Below are 21,227 nucleotides of genomic sequence, written 5' to 3'. Positions count from 1 at the left end.
CAGTTGGTCGACACAACAATCACAATCCAACATTCTCTGAAAAAGAACTAATGTGAGTTGCTGGGTTTTAAAGATCAGTCGTCACAATCAGTGATCAGTGGCCCTCCTATCATATTATAGGAAATGGCTCGCATAGCAAAAACATATGCACACAGACCCATGCTCACATATTGTACAAATTCTGATCCACAAAGCTTCTTGCTCTTCATACCTGTACTGCAGTACAGTACTAAAATTACACTTACCTGAAAGTATTCCTGTTGCATTTCTTTTTCTTTGAGAAGGCACCAGATATATTTGCTTCATGGTTACTTAGAGGTTTTTCATAAGCTGGCCAGTTATGGTTGAAAGGGAATGGAGGCCATTCGACCTACTGTACCTAGCGCTTTGGTAATTAGTTATTAATTAATCCAGTAATCTCATCCAGCTGTTGTTGAAGAGAGTTCGGTTATTAGGTTGGCACTTCTTCGCAAGAGTAGTTCAAGTAGGGAGCTGCGTCAGCATGCATAGGCTGCAAAGGTACAAGTAAAGGTTTATTCCATGCTGAAACGAGAAGAAAGGAAATACGTTTTTGGCTGTGGAGCCCTGACATGCGAAGAAGGCTCCACAGACGAAATGTTGTGTTTCCTTCTCTTTTCAGCATGGAATAAAGCTTTACTTCCTCGCTAGGACCAACTCATGCTCTGCAGTGGAAGCCCTGTCACACCACCACTGCTGAGTTTCCTGTCAATTCTGAGCTACAGAGGAACAATGCAAACACAAAGCCACAGTATTGTGAGAAATCAGCAATTTCTGTAAAACTGACCTTACAACTCCAGTATGGTGCACTGGGTTTAAAATTTCAGAGCCTGAAATATTCTGGCAATTGATGCTGCAGTTTACCTCTTTGGTGCAACTTTAAACTAGAAAACACAACCAGCTGCTTGCATTACCTCTGTGACGTGTTACTGTTGCTCTAGTTTCGTTGGAACTGACAGCACATATTATTTGCACACCTTGACCACATGATACAATCGTTTTTGAATTACAAGCAATCAGCAGTTTAAATATCTTCGAATAGGAAAAAATAGTATTTAAAGAGATGGTGATTCAGGGTTTTGCATTAAGTATTCAAACACGTCTAATGGGAGATGATGGGTTTTTTTGGAAAATGTGTGAAAGCAAGTGTGAAAAAACAGTAACATATTTCTGGACGTTTAAAATAATGTGGGCTAATGTCACATTATGAAAAAAGGCAGTATCCATGTGTTAAGGTTCTGGACTTCTGACCAGAGAGGGGGATGGGTTATAGTTAGGGTTAGGTGGAACATACTGTAGCTGTTATACCATTAAATTACTTCACTCAAATTACTCCAGCAAGTGCACTACAATCTAAATGGCCCTTGAGTTTCTCAGCTGAAATGACAACTCCAGTGTTAAAATATAAGAAAAAAGCAAGCTCTTTATCTTTGTAAAATGTTAGTTTTTTTGCTGATGAATTTATTTATACTCTTTATTTTTATGGCACAAAGTAGACACTATGATTTGTATGTTTCCATTTTGGTTACATGTCACACAAAGTTGGAACCGTTGAACCAGCTAGATAAAGGCAGTACAGTATCTTACACGAGGAGAAAGGAAGCCATTCATTTATGCACTTACAGAAAAACAGCTGAAGAGACATATTAAACTGGTCTTGTAAAGAAATTAGTCTTTTGTCTCAAGTGTCAAGTGCAGTCCGGCGTAGATGTAACGTTTGTTGAGAGCTCTCGGGCTCGTTGTTGAAAATGCTGAGCTGTGGTCGCTGCTCTCCCTGTGCAGGTTCGCTGTGACTACATGCAGCGCTGTGCAAACAAAGTGAGTGACGGGATGGCTTTGCAGCTGGGGTGTCTGGAAATCAGGTAACAGTGAGTTTGCCTTTCATGCCCTTTCTTTCAAGGGTTCTTGCTACAGTATAAATATTGCAAAGGACAGTATGAAAAACATTCTGATGGATTTCATAGTAAAAAAAAAAGAGATTTTTTCTTGCTTCACAAATCTATTTACTTTGTTTTCTTGTAATCTTTTTTAGTTCTTCTTCTGTATTATCTATTTTTGCTGAAATGCTTTTGAAAGGAAATATATTAACATGGTTATGCATGCAGTAGGTCTTGGGAATATAGTTTAATTAGCTCCAGCAAAGAAAAGGATGTTTGGCAATTGTTTTTAGTTTTGGATTATTTCACAAAAATATTTATGATAATTAAACTTGAACCTACAAGACCAGAGCTCTGCACATTAAGCTGAGGTAATACAGTAGATATTAAACACAGTCCTGCTGGACAGACTATTCATGAGCTGCTCAGACCTAACGAGTCCTTGAAATCGTGGATTGCATATGCATACAGTATGCCCTTTTTCCTACTGTTAGTGTTGTAATGCTTTTCATGTAATTAATTTGTCCATGGAAAGACTGATCAACACGTTAGAATCCCCTGAAGTTTATTGTTTTAGCTCCCTTTATTCATGCCTTGCATTTCAAGTGCATTTGAATTTCTTCATTTCAAAACCTTTGAGTTCAAAGTGCTCCAGCACATCTAATTATCTATATTAAGTACTGTGGTTGATATTACCATGTACCCAGTATTAGCATTTGAGCTCCTAAACTCTGTAACTCTATCCTCTGTATATTCATAGTCACTCAATGTCAGTGAAATGTGTTGATGAAGTTCAAACCAGTGATAAAATTTGTCAGAAATCTGCCATCCGTAAGTGTTTTGGCTAAAGGTAATTATCCTTGTACATCTTTGTTTGGATATGGCTTTTATTATGTAAGTAATAAATAAATATACCTTTGTGTGGTGGGTGTTTAATTTCTTTTAACACCTTTTCAGCTGTGTATGTTATGCAATTCATTATATTCTTCTAGTGACTGTATCAGAAAAGCAATGATGTATGCAGGAGAGACATTGTATAAAGCAATATCAGGATGAATCGAGGTAAATATTCTCAGAGATTGAGAATTATCACGTTAGTGATTTAAATTGCTGTACTTTTGTCTCTTTTTTCCACCAACAGGAGATTTTATAAAGATATGAATGCTAAAGGTCTGGAAAAGAAATCCAATTTTGAATTGCTGGAGTAAGTGCAATGCAGTTATCTAGAACTGTAGCATGTATACTTTATGTGTTTGTGTGTGCTTACAGTATGTTCATGTGTGCTGGGGAATGGTGTATTGTTTGTGGTGGTAAATGGAATCTGTGGTTTGGGGGAGCTCTTCAAGTTTCCATAATAGCAACAGTGCACATAAACACATGAAAACCGCACTCATCTGGTCTTTGTTATTGCAGGCCTAAAATCTAATTAAACCACAAGAACTGTTTTATCTAAATGTCCATAGCAAGTTTGTTAAATTGACAGCTCACCCACTGTGAAAAATCAGCCCATTTTAGTCCTTCACTACTCTGAAAGAATGTGTGATATCTAGGTGAGCAGAAACCTATGAATTATATCATGAGCAACAATCATTGTGGTGAAACTGGATGTGCATGAAACTATATACAATGTGTATTCAAGATTAATAGAAAAATATAAATGAATACAGTAAATCAACAATATACTGGGAATAAGAAATGACGATGTACTTTAACCTCATTTTTGCAACATCACCAACATCACCACATCCTTGTGACTGAAATATGCAGTAATACATCCCTTTAATACCATTTTAATACTGAACTCTGAATGCAGATCAATGTAACACTATGGGAAAAAGTACATTTTATAATCTCTTTAAAATGTCAAATCTTCATTTTTTCATTTTCTAGGAAGGATGTAGGTCTAGATCTCTTCTTTCCAAAAGAACTGATGGACAGTATGAAGGTAATGTGAAATTAATTGGGAAGAAATATTTATGATCGAATTTTAACTCTAGTACAGCATAAATAAGTTTTTTGTAATATGCAAGTATAAGTAAATGTAGAGGTTTTTTTTTTAAACATACGACTTCAGGCTGTGCTAGAGTTCTAACTCTGAACAAGCTGCTCAAACTACCTATAGTCCTTTCTTGGAAAAAACTTAAAACCAGGGTCCATGTTACCTTCTAGTCTGTATAAAATGATGTGATTATTTAATTACAAAATAAGAACACTATTCCTTGGCTTGATCCTTTTTCATGTTAATCGTAGGCTCCATTAGCAATTAAAAATGAGTTTGAAATCCCACTGGCAGAGGGAAAAGTACTGTAGTATTGCATACTTACTGCTGTCGGTGAACATAATAAGGCTACAGTTGTGAAATGGAAGCAGAAAGTGATATTAGAAAGTCAAATGTACAAAAAAGAAATGTGATTTGATAATCAAACCTACATTTCTTATTCTAGACAAACCTCAGCCAAAGACAGTACAGCTAGCTGTTAGTTTTCTTCATTATATTTGAACAAAATATGAGTGGGCTTTAAAATCTAATAGTTTTTGGGACAAAAATGCAAAAAATTACTTTATACCTCATGTCTCAAGATTAATAAAAACACAAAAAATATGAACGTTTAAAAGTATTACAAAGGGGATTTTTATGGAAGTGGTTTGGAATGCATTTTATATTTGGAATTATTGCGGTTTGTGTTATATCTTTTATAAATAAGAGGAATGTCAATGTTAATTTTAAAAAAATTGCAATGAAGCTCTAACAAGTAGCACATGGACTGATGTCAGCATGGCTTTATGTACTTAGAATTACACTAAATGATGTCATGTGCTTCTTACAAAATTATTAAAATATTGTTGCTTAATAAAATGTTTATTTTCTCTTATTCTCTTATTCAGCACAGTAAATTTAATTAATCAACACCGTGTACAGTATGCTCTGTGTGTCCCTTCAAAGCTTCAAAGCAAATTTTTTAGTAGTAGATTCGTAGACTTAATCAACCAAAAGATCATTGAGTGATGTCATGTTATTTTCTCGTGAAAATATGTTATAAGGATTAGTGTTGAAACTAGCATTTCAAAGGAGAGAATTCTAGCATGATAATTATTTGCGCACTTGTAGTAAAAAACTTCACCTGTATGTCTTGGAATTCTTTGCTTTGATTACTTGAAAGGGTCAGCAAAGTCATTAATGGCATGCCTGAAAACTACCAAAAAAAATCATATCTATCCTTGAAGCAGTTCCAAGATGGGCATCATCTTAGGTGTTTTCTTATTTGCTTTGCTACTAAAAACAATTCTTATTGCAATGTGTTTCTTGTCAAAGAAAAGAAAAGACACAGAATTATAGAGAACCCTGCCCTGAAGGTTTAGGAAAAGTAAGGAGCATATGCCTCTGTATAATGTAGTTATTTACTTTAAGTCTGTGCGTTGTTTTGTTGTAACAGCCCAAACATCTGCGGAAGATGATCCAGCAGACATTCCAGCAGTATGCCACACTGAAGGAGGATGAGTGCATCGCAAAGTTCTTTGAAACCTTGAGCAGTGTCTCTAGCTTTGAGGAAGAGGTTTACCCCTGTGAGCTGGTGGTGAGTCTCTGTCCTATTTCTTTTTTTTCCTTGTCAATCATTTTCTCCAGATTTAACTTTAACGCTGCCAAATGTTACTTCACCTTTTCAACAAATAAGAAGAACCGAAGATTTTTTTTTGGTGTCTTCATCAGACTGCATTGGCTCTAGAGCCAACTTTCGTAGCATCTTTGATTGAATTGCAAAAAGATCTGACACGGTTTCCAGACAGCTGTTGCTCTGAAAATAAACCTTCTCTTGAAGTAAACTATGACAAGATAGTAAAAGTGCCATTTTGCTTTTCCCCTTCACAGCAAGGCTGGAGTATTGCAGTTGACCTGGTTATTGGACCAAAAGGGATTCGCCAGCGCTCAAATAAAGAGGCAGTGGTGAGCATTTCATTCAAGTGTGGCAGCTTGAAAATCAGTTGCAGATGGATTTGGGGTTTGTTCCAGCTGTATACGACAGTGATGGCTAAAGGAACAGTGTCTGCACATACTGTAGGCCAGTAAAACGTGGAATGCCTTTGAACTGATAGTGCTGAGATATAAAACTTACAGTATGCACACCCTTAAGTGTTTAACACAATCAGTGTTGCTTTAGGCAAACTTTGGTGATTTAACTGTTATTAGCATGTTCCTCCCCTCTCCACTTTGTTACCTAGGAGTTTTAAAAAACAGTTATACATTGCCTTGCAAACATATTCATACCCTACCTGTGGTTGTATAAACATTTTTTTAACTTACTATTTCATTCAATACCTGAATGCTCAAGCTGAAGTCTTCTATGGGTAAGATAAATTACAGTAAATGTCAACAAAAGCCAAAGAGAAAAAAAATCAACATAAAAAAATAATATATAAGAAATATGTTGATTGAATAAGTATTCAGACCCACAAACTCAGTATTTGGTGGAAGAACCTTTGCCACCTTTTACAGTTACAAGTCTTTTTAGGTACGTCTCTATCAATTTTGCACACCAGCTGCATCCAATATGTGCTCATTCTCCTGGTAGAGTTGCTTAGGCTTTCCCAAGTTGCTTTGTTTATTGCTTATGGACAGTCTGTACAGATTCACAGTACAATTCAGGCAGGAGTTTAACTGTGCCCTTCAAGAATATTAATTTACTTATTCTTAAGCCACTCCAATGTAGCTTTGGTCTTTTGCTTTGCATCATTGTCACGCTGAAAGGTCAATTCTTGTCCCAGTTTTATGCCTGAAGCAGGTTTTTCTCTAGGATTTGGCAGTACTTTACTCCATCTTTGTTCCCATCAGTCCTGACTAGCTTCTCCGTACCTTCTGAAGAGAAGCGGAACTACTGTATAACCCAATGTTGCCACTATAACACTTGACGTTAGGCATGTTATTGACTGAGTGAGGCACAATGATTGGTTTGCGAGGGATGCAGGGCTTTGCACTTAGACCAGAAAGTTCCAGTTTTGTTTTGTCTGACCACAAAGTCTTTTGCATCCCAAAATGTTGTTTGCAAACTTTTACAAGGCACTGTAAGTGTAATAAACCTATAGGATTGAAACATTGTTGTGTATGAATTGTTATTATGCTTTACAGGGACTTCAATGGTAATGCCAAACTCTGTTTACATAAAAGTTTACAGTTTATTTTCTGCCAGCTTCATGTATAACTGATGGTGTGAAGCCATTCTTCTCCATACAGTATGTATTGTATATACTGTAAGTGTCAAGTGTTCAATGCACTGACCTTCTATGGCTTGGAATAATAATAATTTGTTTGTTTTCCAGGCCATCTGTTTAGCAGAGTTCAAACAAATTAGAAGCATTAAGTGTTCCTTACAGGACAATGACAGAGGGCAGTTACACCTGGAGATAACTGGAGCCAAGCAGGTAGTAAACCAGCTATTTCACAGACATTGATAATATTATTGAATACAAATTAAGAGTATGCGCCTCTCAGACTTATACTTCCACATTGTCTTCAGAACTAAAGAATGTTTAGAAACAAGAGTGGGTCATTTTGCTCGTATGGTTTGTTTTTTAGTAACTAATTGATTCAATTGATCCATCCAGCCATTTCGTGAAAGAAGCCACAGTAGCAGTTCCACACTCCTGCAACCCTGTGGCTGAAGAAACGCTTCCTGTTCTTGGTTTTAAATGCCCTTTCCCTTAGTTTCCACGGAGGTTGTCCGGTTTGTGTTTCAGTATTGGTTTTGAAGAGCTCCATTGGATTCACTTTGTCAGTGTCTTTCAGGATTTGGAATACTTGAATCAGGTCCCCTGGTAGTCTTCTCTGTTGGAGACTAACAAGATTAATTTCTACCAGCCTGTCTGTGCAGGATATTCCTTTAATCCCAAGATTGTATCTGGTCACACTTTGCAAAATTCCTTGATTTTAATTCCATACATTCAACTGGCATGCCATTTGCCTTTCTCATTGCTTCCCTACAGTGCCTAGAAGGCACTCTTTTGCCAGAATATGGAATACACTGCCCAGCCACATTGTTGAAGCCGATAACCTGTCTGTTTGAGAAACGCCTGGATGAGATCGGAATGATTAGCTACTAACTATGAAACGAGCTAGATGGGCCGCAAGGCTTGTTTTTGAACTGAACATTTCTCATGCTATGTGTGTTATAACTGTGCATTGCTGAAATTGTTTAACTGAGTTCTGTACAGATATACTGAGTTCACACTATGTGCTGGTCGCTTTACACGCGCTCAATGTGTGTTTTTTTAGCTTTTGTCCATCAATACCTCTAACCTAGCGATGGCAGAGAACATGGCCGACCTTATAGATGGTTACTGTCGGTTAGAGAATGGAGCTAACACGTCGGTGATTGTAAGGCCAAGAAAAGGTAAGACAGCCATTGACATTTTTCCTTCACTCTCCTGTTACTCACTTGGCTTTCTGGGCCTTTGAATTTCAGACATATGACAGCCAACTTGGTCAATATAGCTAACATTTCTGCAGACAACTAAAAATCCCTGAGGTAGTAATAGATTACAAAATTTGAACAGTTTCAGATGCATATTGATCCCTAGGATTCTTTCATCAGATGGCAATCTGAGAGTCCTTATTTTTGAAATACTCGAACATGTTAATAATGTTAATATTCACGCTAAGGAACTCTTCCTGTAATAGTGTAGAGTGCATTTGATCTATTCTTGACTAAATACTAATCAGCCTTTTCTAATGTACTAGGTAAAGCTACAAAATAGTATGAATATAAGGATACAATGTATGTGTAATTTACATAAATGGAAAAATCCCATGTTACTATAAAAGCCATGGTTACAACATCAAGAAAATATTTGTAGTTTGTGCTTGTATACTGGAAAGCATTCTGTTTTCGCACCCTGTTCCTAATACAAAGAACCCAAAATTAGACTTTAATTACATGCCTGTCGAGCGGTTCTTGTTACTGTAAGTTTATAAGACTCCTAACTGACAATTAAGGGATCATGTTCTCACACCAGTCTGTGCAGCCTTAGCAATTTGAGAGATATTGTGAAATTTGTCTCCATTTTGTTGTATAGTGTCTGTGATTTAAAAGCCCTCACCCTTTGTTTCTGAAAATGAAGTTAATCCTATTGTCATAATTGTTTAATACTACAAGAGGTTTATTCATTAGAAGGGTCTAGGGTAACCAAATGCATAAATTCTAACTGATCCTGTTTAAAAATCTTCAGACTGTATGTCTACTGGTTCAAGTTCTAGCTGACTTTTTTGTAAAGTGAAGGCTGTTCTTGTAGGTAAGAGAAACAGCAAAAGGATGCATTTTACTCAGCTTTTTATTGATTACATGGCTATGTAAGAAGTATGAGTCTCAAGGAAGCCAGCAGTTCACAGTGATAGCAGCAGAAAATTACATGGCTGTTACACGTGCCCCAAACCATTCAGTGCTTACACACAAAATGAATATTGAAATAACATAAACAGGAGCTGTTTTTCTTGTTCCGTGTTTTATTACTGTGCATCGTTGAAGTTGTTCTATAACCTGTTATAGAAAATGTTATAGTACAAACGTTCCAAATGGTCCGATTATACCAAGATTAGTGCGCAGATTCCTAAACCATAATTTGCATAAATCACGTTGATTTACACGATATCGTCTGCTGGTGCCCTCTAGTGGAGCAATGAGTCATTGAAATCTACAGGCACAATCGTTTTTAGATTTTGCTATAGTGCTATTTCTACCACTTTGAATGATATTACTATACATTTATTAGGCTCTTGATTACTATTGTTATTGCAATTTTAAGAATTTTGAAATATCTGTTTCCAAAATTCCATGCAGAAAGTATATTGTTATATCACTATATCCTGTATCTTGTAATTAACGTGTTTGTGCATCAATAATAATAATTTCTTACACTTATATAGCACTTTTTTGGACACTTCACTCAATGCACTTTACAGGTAATGGGGACTCCCCTCCACCACCACCATGTGTAGCCCCACCTGGATGATGCAACAGCACCCATAGTGCACCAGCACCAGCTCACCACACATCAGCTATCAGTGGGGAGGAGAACAGAGTGATGAAGCCAGTTCAGAGATGGGGATTATTAGGAGGCCGTGATACATAAAGGCCAAGGGGAAATTTGACCAGGACACTGGAGTTACACCCCTACTCTTTTAAAAAAACGCCCTGGGATTTTTAATGACACAGAGAGTCATGACCTCGGTTTTACATCTCATCCTATGGAAGGCGCCCCTTTACAGTATAGTGTCCCCATCACAATACTGCGGCATTAGGACCCACACAGTCCACAGGGTGAGTGCCCCAACTGGCCCCACTAGATGTTCATAGATGGGGATTATTAAAAATTTGGCCAGGATGCCAGGGTAACACCCCTACTGTTTCAAGAAACACCCTGGGATTTTTAATGGCCACAGAGAGTCAGGACCTCGGTTTTCCGTCTTGTCTGAAGGACAGCGCCTTTTTACAGTATAATCTCCCTGTCACTATACTGGGGCATTAGGACCCATACAGACCTCAGGGTGAGCACCTCCTACTGGCCCCTCTAACACCACTTCCAGCAGCAACCTTAGTTTTTCCAGGAGGTGTCCCGTCCAGGTACTCACACCTGCTTAGCTTCAGTGGGTTGCCAGTGGTGAGTTGCTGGGTGATATGGCTGCTGGCAGATTGGCAAGTTAAAGTTACATTTACAGGCTCACGTTTAATTCTCTAAAGTTGAATTGATGCCACATTTTCATGGAGAACAAAACAGGAGTTATGTAACACTGCCCACTAACAAGTAATTTCTAATAAAAGAAAGTATGATTCATTTAGAAATATGTTTAACCGGTGTAAATTACATTTGGAGAAATCAGAGGTAAATTCCATATTGAATAGTAGAAGGAAAATCAAAATGTTGCATTTTGTCTTTCTGCTTTTCAGCTTGGAATTAACTTATTTTTCTTTTTGAAGCCTTCGGGTTGAGGCAGCTACGTTCAAACGTCTTTAAATTGCATTTTGGATTAACATACTTTTAAGTACTTGATCAGTTGATTAACATCTTGAAGGCTTAAGTTTGACTTGTCCTGTAGTTGAACTTAAAATAAAGTTTTGTCAGGAGACTGGTATTATAAGACAAAGACCACATCAATTGTGAGATTGATTATCGATTGGCAATTACCAACTGAAACGTAAAAAAGATGAGTAATTCTAAATATATAATGCGAGGATCAGAAATAATGTCATAGTAACTTGTACAATTCTACATTGTTGAGTGCTCACAAATTTGTTAGAAAGAAAATTCTGAGATGTCTTTTTTGTCAAATCTATAATTTATTTGCTTTAATATTCCACTACATGTACCCCATCTCCACAATAATGTTGGTTGGGTCTGAAAAACAAAACATATTCCTGCATCAACCCCTGGACCATGATGGTTACCAGTTATATACCACTTATTCCTGATGAGGGTTACGCCACCCCAGAGCTCATGCAAGAAGAACACAGCACAAGAGTACAACATAGATAGGATGTCAGTCAATCACAGGGAAAAACACTTTATACTGTACACTATAATGGTGAATATGGGGGGGGGGGGTATTAGCTTTAGCTTTGTCATTGAGAAAAGATTCCTAATAGAGTGTGCCCCATTAATTTGTGAATCACCTACTGTATGTCTTTTTCACAAGCAGCTTATTCAAGTTTAGTTTTCCACTAAACATTGAATTGTAGTTTAATGAAGTGATGCCACTCACGAATCCCACTCCTGCCACTTGATATTTCCTGCATTATTTTATAAGCATTTATCCAGTCTTTAGTCTAGATGTTTTAGGTTTCCCTGGAGTTTTTGCTTTGACCATAATTTAGCTGTACCTCCCTTGCAGAGTTTGTTTGGATTCTCCCCCTTCCATTTTAATTTTCTTTGTAGATGCTTAGCCTAGACTGACTGGTCATTTAATTGTAATCCATCACTTCTGTTCAGATAGCCTTTGCTATGGAAAGCTTTCCAGTGGCCAAGGCAGCTGATGTCTTCCTAAGCACACCGTGTCCACAATTATTATTTTTCTCCACTATCTTAGCTTTTTTTATTGTTGAGAAATTCAATAATTTTTTTCTTAGTTCTTAACTAATGACCAACATAGTGTTTTTTGGAGTCTCATTTAACAGAAGAATTGTATGTTTTTAGGCTGTTGTGGAGTGCAACACAGGAAGAAAGTTTACAAATAATGCTGCAGTACTGTTTTCAGAGCAAATGAGCTTTTTGTCTGACTCAAAAGAATTCTAGCGTACATTGGTTTCACTGCAGTCTGAAACCACACCAGGCTTCTAGAGAACAAGATTTAGTTTCAGCCTTATATATTTAGCATGGGTTGCAGATGTAAAAAACCAAACTATCTGAAAAACCACTAAGATGTTTCATCCTTTTCATCCAGTCAGGTGATTTAACATCTTTAGTAAGCTAACTTGGATAGTGTGCTTAGAATCGATCTTTGAAAGACAATGAATAGCAATGACTTTTTTACCCTCATTCTCAAATATATCAACATTGCAGGATTAAAAAATACAACAGCAAAATCCTTTCCATTTTCTCCTTTTCAAGAATCAAGCATTTCATCGTGCTACTACGCTGTGCCTTAATACTGTTAATTTTCATGTATGTTCTCTTCATTTTTTATGGAACAGTAGTCAATTATTTTCCGTTGTTAAAAAAACCTTGCAAACATCTGTCGTTAGCTGTATATTTACCAGGTTAGATGCATTTAGCACAGATTAATGACTTTTGATCTTTATTATGTAATGCCACAAAAATGTAAATACAGAGGATCTGCATTAGTTTGAAAAGAACATGTACAACATATTATCTACTGTATATTCAAGACATACAGTATAGGACTTCTTCATCATATTCTTTATTTTGTTTTTTTGCAGACAAGGATTTCCGAAATTCTCTTCCAGCTGTTCCTACAGTGTAAGTTTAATTTTGTACCACTTTTTTAGAATAATGACTGATACAAATACATCATATAAGTGCCATATATATCAGTCATGTGAGGATATAGGTATAGCTGGAGCAGTAGGAGAAAAAAAGGGTTCTGGTTCATAGTCTGCTATTTGCTTAATGTAATCTTTAACCTTCTTATACCCTCAGTATGCCAATAAGCCTACATTCATCAATATTAGTTGTTTTGATTGTCCACCAACACCTGTCCATAATATAAAATCATGTACAGTTAAAATTAACATAAACGTAGGCTTACAAAAGGCTTATTTTGGCTTACAAAAGATAATTTTAGTGGAATAAAGCATTTTCATATTAATACCATAAACCCTTTGACCGTGTTGAAAATGTACTATATATGGATAACAGCTAAACTGGATTAGGTCAACTTTGATGTATGTTTGAAGTGTAATGTAAAAAGAAAATTATTGGGGGGTATGATGATGAAATTCTAATATGGGGACCCTTACAAAGGTCATTAAAATCATGCGGTAAATGGGCGTGACTTACATTTGGATTTATTGTACAGGACTCTTGCAGACACACTGGTAGATGACCAGTTCAGCTTTGTTTTCATTTCTTTCTGGCATGACAATTTGTGTACATAAGAGAAGGAGCCATGGGGAAGCACACATTTCCCATTATTATTCCATATACAGATGCAGCCATTCAAAGTGCGCGTTACAGACACGTACCGCAGGTGACGTCGCTCAGTATGACGCAAGATGACGCGCGGCACCGCAGTACGTGATTGGTTGACCGACAGGGGCACTCGTGGTCCGTTGGTCTGTCGTAGAAAGACTTACAGTAAACGTCTTTGCTGTGCCCGTTGTAGATATTGAATTTTACCACTGAAGGGAAATCTTAGTAGCTGAGCATAAAAAGAATAGGAGCATACTGTAACGCGTGTGAAAGCCATAAACGATATTAATTTTGGAACATAAACATACAGTATATAGCTGGTCTTGGTACTTTAAAGAAAAAAATACACACCAGTATTCCATTTCTCCCTAAACATTGTAATCTTCGAAGTCTTTAACGTGATACCGGAGTCAACAAGCATACTTTTAGAATTTGATTAAAAGGGAATATATTATGGAATCGCGTATCTCAAGAATTTAATAACGGTATGATTATATCCGTGTACTGCGGCAGGGCTGTGTAGGGCTGTTTCGCCTGCCTGCTCATGCGAGCTGTCTTGTAGCCTACTGGTCTAGGTGCGTGACTACCAACAGGCAGGTTGTGTGTTCAAATCCAGCTGGTGCTGGACCTTCCAGTTTTATTTATTTATTTATTTTTTAATCGCGTAACATAAACATATTACCGTATGCAAACTGTACTGTATACAGTATGTATATGTATATTTAATGTCTTAACTGTGCCCGTTTAATTGAATTTAAAAAAATTATTTAACACGAACATTAAGCTGTTTACATCTTCCGCCTGAGAACAGTCACCCGTTGCTACCCAACGCAGAATGGTGATTGGCTGACACCATCTGACACCCCTCTGATTGGAGAAAAAAGACGTGCTGGTTTGCTATACATACTGTACCGGGAAGAGGATTTCTTTCTATTCAAAACGTGTATTTTAAAAGTTTAAGAAGTAAAAACCTTACAGCGTACACAGATTTCTAAACTGATCAAGATCGTTATCTTTGTCTTATGCATAATAATATTCACCGCTCTGTCCAGCAAATTAATAATAAACTTTATTTTATATAGCGTTTTAAACGAATAAGTAATTAGATTGCTCATAAACCTAATCACTTGCTTTTTCTTTTTATTTAGGCTCAGATTTCAACTATAGATCGTATTATTAATAACCATAATAACAACCAACCAACAAAAACAACCATATAAACATAATACCAACCAAAAACATAGATAACAACCACAATACAAAATCAAATATATCAAACCATTTTACTCTCGCAAAGTCCTCCAATTATCATAATCCCGCCCCTTATGCAAAACCAAACCTTCCTCCCATCCCAGTTTATCCTGTTTATCATAAACAAAATCCACCTCAATTTTCAACATAAAGCATTACACAAAATCAATACCTCAACACTCCATACTCAACAACGATAATTCACAAACAGCCAGAACATGTAACTACACATTCCCAAACAGACCTAATTTCCATAGCCCCGCCCCTTATGCAAAACCAACATCCCTCCCCTGTTCTCTCTCTCCCCTGGCGGTTGTAATTGTTTTTATTTTCAAATAAATTTTAGCAAAGTAATGTATTTTAAAAATCTTAGGATTTTTATATTTATGTCTTTATTTAGTGGTTTCATTAGTGACAAAGGCTAAACTTTCTTGGAAAAATGTCTTTTATGTAAACCATGTTTGCTATTAAATCATTCAGGGCTAAAATATGTTCATTGTATTCTAATGAAAGAAGGGTTCCTTTCGCCGTAGTCGGGAGCCTAGTCTTTAACTAGTAAGTACTGTACTTACTGGGTTTTTGAGGGTGGGGGGAGTGTCTTTCGCTGGAAATCTCGCCTCCTACTTTGAAAATACCCGTGAAACCGGTTCAATTCGTCACAGCCAGCACTCCTGCAGAGAGGGGGGTTGTACTTGCAGTGTATGCAGTATACGCGTTATGCTCTTCGTTAATGTCTAAGCCGGAACATACCATTATATCTCATTTTGTATTTCTTAAAAAAAAATCGTTTTCCCAGCCTAACAGTATTGTTTTTAACCTGTAAATTTGCTGGACAGAGAGGTGAACATTATTACACAGAAGACAAAGATAGCGATTTACGTTGCATTGTGTATCGTGCTGCTTTAATACAGTTTTAAATAATTGAAAGTCTAAACAGTATCAGCTTTATTTATGGGTTTTAAATAAAGGTGATTTAAACGCGATTTAAATCAATATAAATGTTTATATTGTAACGCATAGGTGACTATTCATTGTTATTAAAATGACTTAAATTCGATCATGTTGTGATATTTAGAAATATACATTTGTTTGGTGCGAGTGAAGTTTTATTTAATCTCTGAGCCATACTGATTCTTCTGGAAGCCAGTTTCCGCCAGGGAGTAAAAAAAAAACACACTATGGTATTCTCTCCAATGCAGTGCAGTTAAAAACATACCTCTGATGCTGCTCCTAAATGAATATCGTTTATGACCATCAGAAGCTTTATGCTCCTTTTCTTTTTTCCAGTGGATTGAACAGGGAGAGGCATTTCATAATGTACTTTTCACTGTTATAACAACAGTGGCTCTGGAACAGTTTTCAACCATGTCGTTTTATAAAAAGGGGATATATGTACACGTTACTGAAGCTAAAAGTTTAGCCTTTGTCACTAATGTAACCGCTAAATAAAGACATATAGAAATCCCTACGTTACAGACTGTATATGGCTGGTATTGGTAGTTTAAAGAAAAAATACACACCAGTATTCCACTTTCTCCCTAAACATTTTAAGCATCAGAGTCTTACAAGTGGTTATTTATTGCATAATTTAATTTTGAAAGCCACTGAGACATCAGGTACTACTGTTGTATTTATGAAAAAGAAACAAAACAAAAAACATACTAACAACTGTGCCATCCTACTCCTTAGTTAATACATTTTATTATTCATAAACAGTTAACATTGTTAGCAAAATATTTTGAATTATATTTAACCCTATTTTTTCTTTAGTTTTGTATTTAACTTATTATATGATAGTCAGACTTAATGTATATTTGAACAATGAAAATATATTTTTACAAGATTTTACATTAAGCACTTAAAATTAATATGGTTAATAAAAGTAAACTGTAACATGCTGTAACAAGATCGGTTAAACTGCGAAGAAAATGCTTTCAGAGAAAATGTTTCAGGTGTGAAGAACATAGATCTCTAATGCAATTTCAACCAAACCTGTTCCCACACACCCTGCCCCCACTACCATTAGAATATACACAAACATTTTAGCGTTTCATTCTGAGCAGAAGACCCTCACACCTGAAGAGTGCTGGCTGTGACGAATTAAACCGGTTTTACAGGCTTCAATCACAGACCATGTGACATGGGACTCAGTAAACTAACAGCGCCACTGGATTTGATAATACCTAACCAAAATCCGCAATATGGAAACAGAACCTGTGTGATTGTTGATAGATGATGTACTCGTAACATTTTTTCAAGACGAACTACAACATTTAAAAAATGACTTGTATGTACTTGATATCTCTAATCAATCCACGGGTCCCAGCACAAAACGAAAGTAAAATGCATACCGTTTCGCGCTTCTTATTAGTTGCTCAAAAGTAATTTGACCGTATGAAATGCATAATATAAACCTAGAAACATATACGTGAGCAGTACTTAAGCACTGTAGTATCGGTGTTAAGACATACCTCTCAAATACTGTAAATCAAGTTAAAAATATCTCAAGACCGATTCTGGTCGTAATGAAACCATGTTTCGTGTATGTTTTCTTTTTCATCTTGAAATAACTCATTTCTAAATACCTTTTTCACTGTTAACATCTTGCAGCAACTTTGCGAACAAAATATACACTCTGACAGTTCATCCTGCTACCAACATTAAATAAAACAAATCTTAAGATTTCTATATTTATGTCTTTATTTAGTGGTTTCATAAGTGACAAAGGCTAAACTTTCTTGGAAAAATGTATTTTATGTGTTGCAGAAAAAACTGACTTGCTTTAACAAAATATGTTTACAAATCCTTTCACCTGGCATTTTCGTAGTTAGAAATTATGGAACGCTCTGTTAAAAGCAAGGGAGTTTTTATGTCCGTTGCAGTTCTTTTGCAACATGAATATAATTATATCGTTATTAATTTCTTGAGATACGCGATTCCATATTATATTCCCTTTTAATCAAATTCTAAAAGTATGCTTGTTGACTCCGGTATCACGTTAGTTAAAGACTTCGAAGCTTACAATGTTTAGGGAGAAATGGAATACCGGTGTGTATGTTTTCTTTAAAGTACCGAGACCAGCCATATACTGTATGTTTATGTTAAGATTTCCCTTCAGTGGTAAAATTAGATATGAATATTCAATACTTAAACGGGCACAGTTAAGACATTAAATATACATATACATATTGTATACAGTACAGTTTGCATACGGTAATATGTTTATGTTACGCGATTAAAAAATAAATAAATAAAACTGGAAGGTCCAGCACCAGCTGGATTTGAACACACAACCTGCCCGTTGGTAGTCACGCACCTAGACCAGTAGGCTACAAGACAGCTCGCATGAGCAGGCAGGCGAAACAGCCCTACACAGCCCTGCCGCAGTACACGGATATAATCATACCGTTATTAAATTCTTGAGATACGCGATTCCATATTATATTCCCTTTTAATCAAATTCTAAAAGTATGCTTGTTGACTCCGGTATCACGTTAGTTAAAGACTTCGAAGCTTACAATGTTTAGGGAGAAATGGAATACCGGTGTGTATTTTTCCTTGTGATATTTTAAGCTCTAGTTGAATGATAGGTGTCGCATTTTAAATCATTTTCGTAGTTAGAAATTATGAAACGCCCTGTTAAAAGCAAGGAAGTTTTTATGCCCGTTGAAGTAAAACAAAATGCCTGACAAAGTATGGCTTGGACAGATTCCAAGTGCTTGTACAAATGTGCTAAAGAAATTATACTTTGAGTATACAGCTTGTCCAAAGTCATCCATTATTAATACTATTAGTAATATCTTCGGTAAAGGCTTTGATGCATAAATATTTCTGATAAAGGTAGGTTGTGTACTTTTGTCCAACTGAGCAATCTTGCTTTCATAAAATATACCAACATTTTAATGACTGAAGATTAACATGCTGTAATACACTGTTCAAAATTAAAGGCTCAAATGCTGTACATGAGAGGTTAAGCTCCCCCTGGCGGTTTTACAAGGTGACCCCGGATAGTTTCCGGCAGAGCGTCAAATGACGCGCGATTAACCACGTGACACTGCGTGACACCGCGTTATACCGCGACACGCCCACCGGGGTATGCCGCAAAATAACTCACCCATTTTGAATGGCTGCATCTGTACCACCTACAGTAGATTGCTGCTGTTCAGCTGTGGTCTTGTACTATACTGTATTTATTTCCAGGGATGAATATTTCAAGGGCACTGGTAATGTTTCAACATTTTTTTTTCCTGTGCTCTCTAGATAGAAGGAAAGCTCATTTATTACTGCTTATTACTTGAGATCCCTGAAAGGCATATCTGTCATGACCAACTGCAGGTTGAAATTTGAACCTTATTGCTTTGAAGATTTAATTTATAAATGTATGGGACACACCCCTCTTTTAAGGGATCTCTTCCCATTGGTAAAGCTGGTATTTTAACCCACCTGTCCTTCCATTTGGGGCTGAAAAATTGTCTGCCAATGCAGTCATCCTTTTTGTCGGGAAATAGAACGATCTGAGAATGCTGCTGAGATAACCACAGGAGATATAGAAAGATAATACAAGACTGAATCTGTGTTGTCTTAATGAATGTGACATCACATTCAAATTCAGGGTAGTAGCTAGCAGTCCTCAAGGCTGGGCTCTGTACAGCAGACTTTGAGCTTTACTTTAACATGTAAAGAAGAGGAACCAAAGTAATGGCTTGCGTTTGTGCTCTTTCTTCTTGCATATGGTGAAATCTCGCTTGAGCCATTATGAGAAAGAAAGTGCTCTTCCTTGAGATACCACATGGTAATAGTTTGAAAATTAAAAATGAATGTAGATTGACCCAGTATTATTGGGGATTTCTGGGTGGTATATTTGGTTTAGCTGGTAATGTTGCCTTTCTGTTACCAGTGATCACAAGAGCATGGGATCCAACACTACTGTGAGGGAGAGCGTAGGTATGTGTCAGACAGCTTCTATTAAAAAATGTTCAAAAGAAGACCTTTTTGCTGAAAATGTTTTTTCTTCCATAATTATTTAAGATTCCTCTATTCTTTAAAATGGTAAGCATGGAAGCCAGGCAGTTCAGAATAAAGTTGACTGTTCTACTATAATTTGCCATTTGTTCAGTATAGGGATTTGAATGTTTAAATTGATGAATTTCTTTGATGTTATCAGTAAGGTTCTATACTATACTGTATGTGGAAAACAACTAGAAATAAGGCCAAACCCATTATAATTTATTTTCCACGTGGCAGGGTCTGACATCTATGCGGAGATACCCGATGAACGGCCAAAGTCGGGTAAGAAATAAAAAAGTTAAATATTCTTTACATCCCTTTTAATATGTCAGAATATATGTATGAAATCACAGTAATATAATGAATGAAGCAAATATTCAATGAAGCTGCTTCATCCACATTGCTGAAGAGTCAGTGTTAGATTTCCTATTTGTAAGTGTAAAAGAAATCTGAGACTTCAAAAAGTAGAGAATAAAAACATTTTAGGAGAAATACAAAAATAAATGTTATTCTTCTCTTCTAGTTATAAAATTTGGAATCTCCCGAGATGATATTGTCCTGGGGAGGATTCTGGGGGAAGGCTTTTTTGGGGAGGTGCATGAAGGAGTTTATAAGGACAAGGCAAGTTACACACTTTCGTTTTAAATGGTATTACGATTGAATTCTTATTATGTAATACGATATTTGTATCTGTAATGGGCAAAACATACGATGACAGAGAGAAAGCTTCTGAAGCTGTCCTAGACCTTTAGTGCTCTGTATGTTGAATTTGAAAAAATAAAGGAAAAAAAAACACTAAAGGTTAATCCTTATGAATGAGCAATAATAACAGAAATCTACATCCACATTAAAAAAAAAAAATCAAGTCCACAGCTGTCATGACGCAAGCTGCTTCATCTGTAGCTTGTCATTCCACTTTTCTTCCTGCAGTTGACAGGATTTCAGCTGTTATACAGGACTTGTGGCTCAGCCACAGAGCACCGGTGAGCAGCTAATCTCCAGCTCAGCTTCCACACTACTGGAGAGTGTTAGTGTCTTTACAGGGAGAGTCGATCAGAAGCTGAAGTTCTGTCTCTCCTTTTCTTTCTTTCTTTTAGGAGCTTGATAGATTTCAAATCATTTATTGACTCCATCTGTTTAAAATAAGAATGATTGCGTCATTTTTTAAAACAAACATATCAGTAAATGCAGATATACTTTGTGGTCTTTTGATAGGGTGGTTAGGGGGCATGGTGGTTGGTGTTGCTTACTTTTGAGTTCTGGGTTCAGTTCTAGCCTTGAGTGCCTTCCTTGTGGAGTTGTTCTTCCTGTCTCTCCATAGGTTCTCACTGGGATGGTTTCGTCCTACAGTTAAAAGACTTGCTATCTAGGCTAACTGGTACCTTCAAATTGTCCCCCTTATGTGTGTCTGTCATCCTTTCCAGAGTGTATCCTACCTTGTGC

The 21,227-nt window shown here is 36.6% G+C and overlaps 1 protein-coding gene across 3 annotated transcripts in view; it reads left to right on the top strand.

Annotated features, from left to right (window-relative positions):
• LOC148840021 (protein-tyrosine kinase 2-beta-like) overlaps window positions 1–21,227 on the top strand; it is an 81,673-nt gene that overhangs the window by 27,678 nt on the left and 32,768 nt on the right. For all 3 annotated transcript variants that reach the window (XM_088906165.1, XM_088906156.1, XM_088906147.1), the window contains exons 5-15: window positions 1,801–1,880; window positions 3,037–3,099; window positions 3,786–3,840; window positions 5,330–5,470; window positions 5,764–5,838; window positions 7,209–7,310; window positions 8,161–8,278; window positions 12,815–12,854; window positions 19,675–19,721; window positions 20,022–20,066; window positions 20,308–20,405. In XM_088906165.1, the coding sequence (XP_088762291.1) occupies window positions 1,801–1,880; window positions 3,037–3,099; window positions 3,786–3,840; window positions 5,330–5,470; window positions 5,764–5,838; window positions 7,209–7,310; window positions 8,161–8,278; window positions 12,815–12,854; window positions 19,675–19,721; window positions 20,022–20,066; window positions 20,308–20,405 (864 nt within the window). The remainder of the gene's footprint in view (window positions 1–1,800; window positions 1,881–3,036; window positions 3,100–3,785; window positions 3,841–5,329; window positions 5,471–5,763; window positions 5,839–7,208; window positions 7,311–8,160; window positions 8,279–12,814; window positions 12,855–19,674; window positions 19,722–20,021; window positions 20,067–20,307; window positions 20,406–21,227) is intronic.

The sequence above is a fragment of the Atractosteus spatula genome, chromosome 2 (genome assembly GCF_055471065.1).
Source record: "Atractosteus spatula isolate fAtrSpa1 chromosome 2, fAtrSpa1.hap1, whole genome shotgun sequence".
Taxonomy (NCBI): Eukaryota; Metazoa; Chordata; class Actinopteri; order Semionotiformes; family Lepisosteidae; genus Atractosteus; species Atractosteus spatula.
This window is presented reverse-complemented; position numbering and strand designations above follow the sequence as displayed.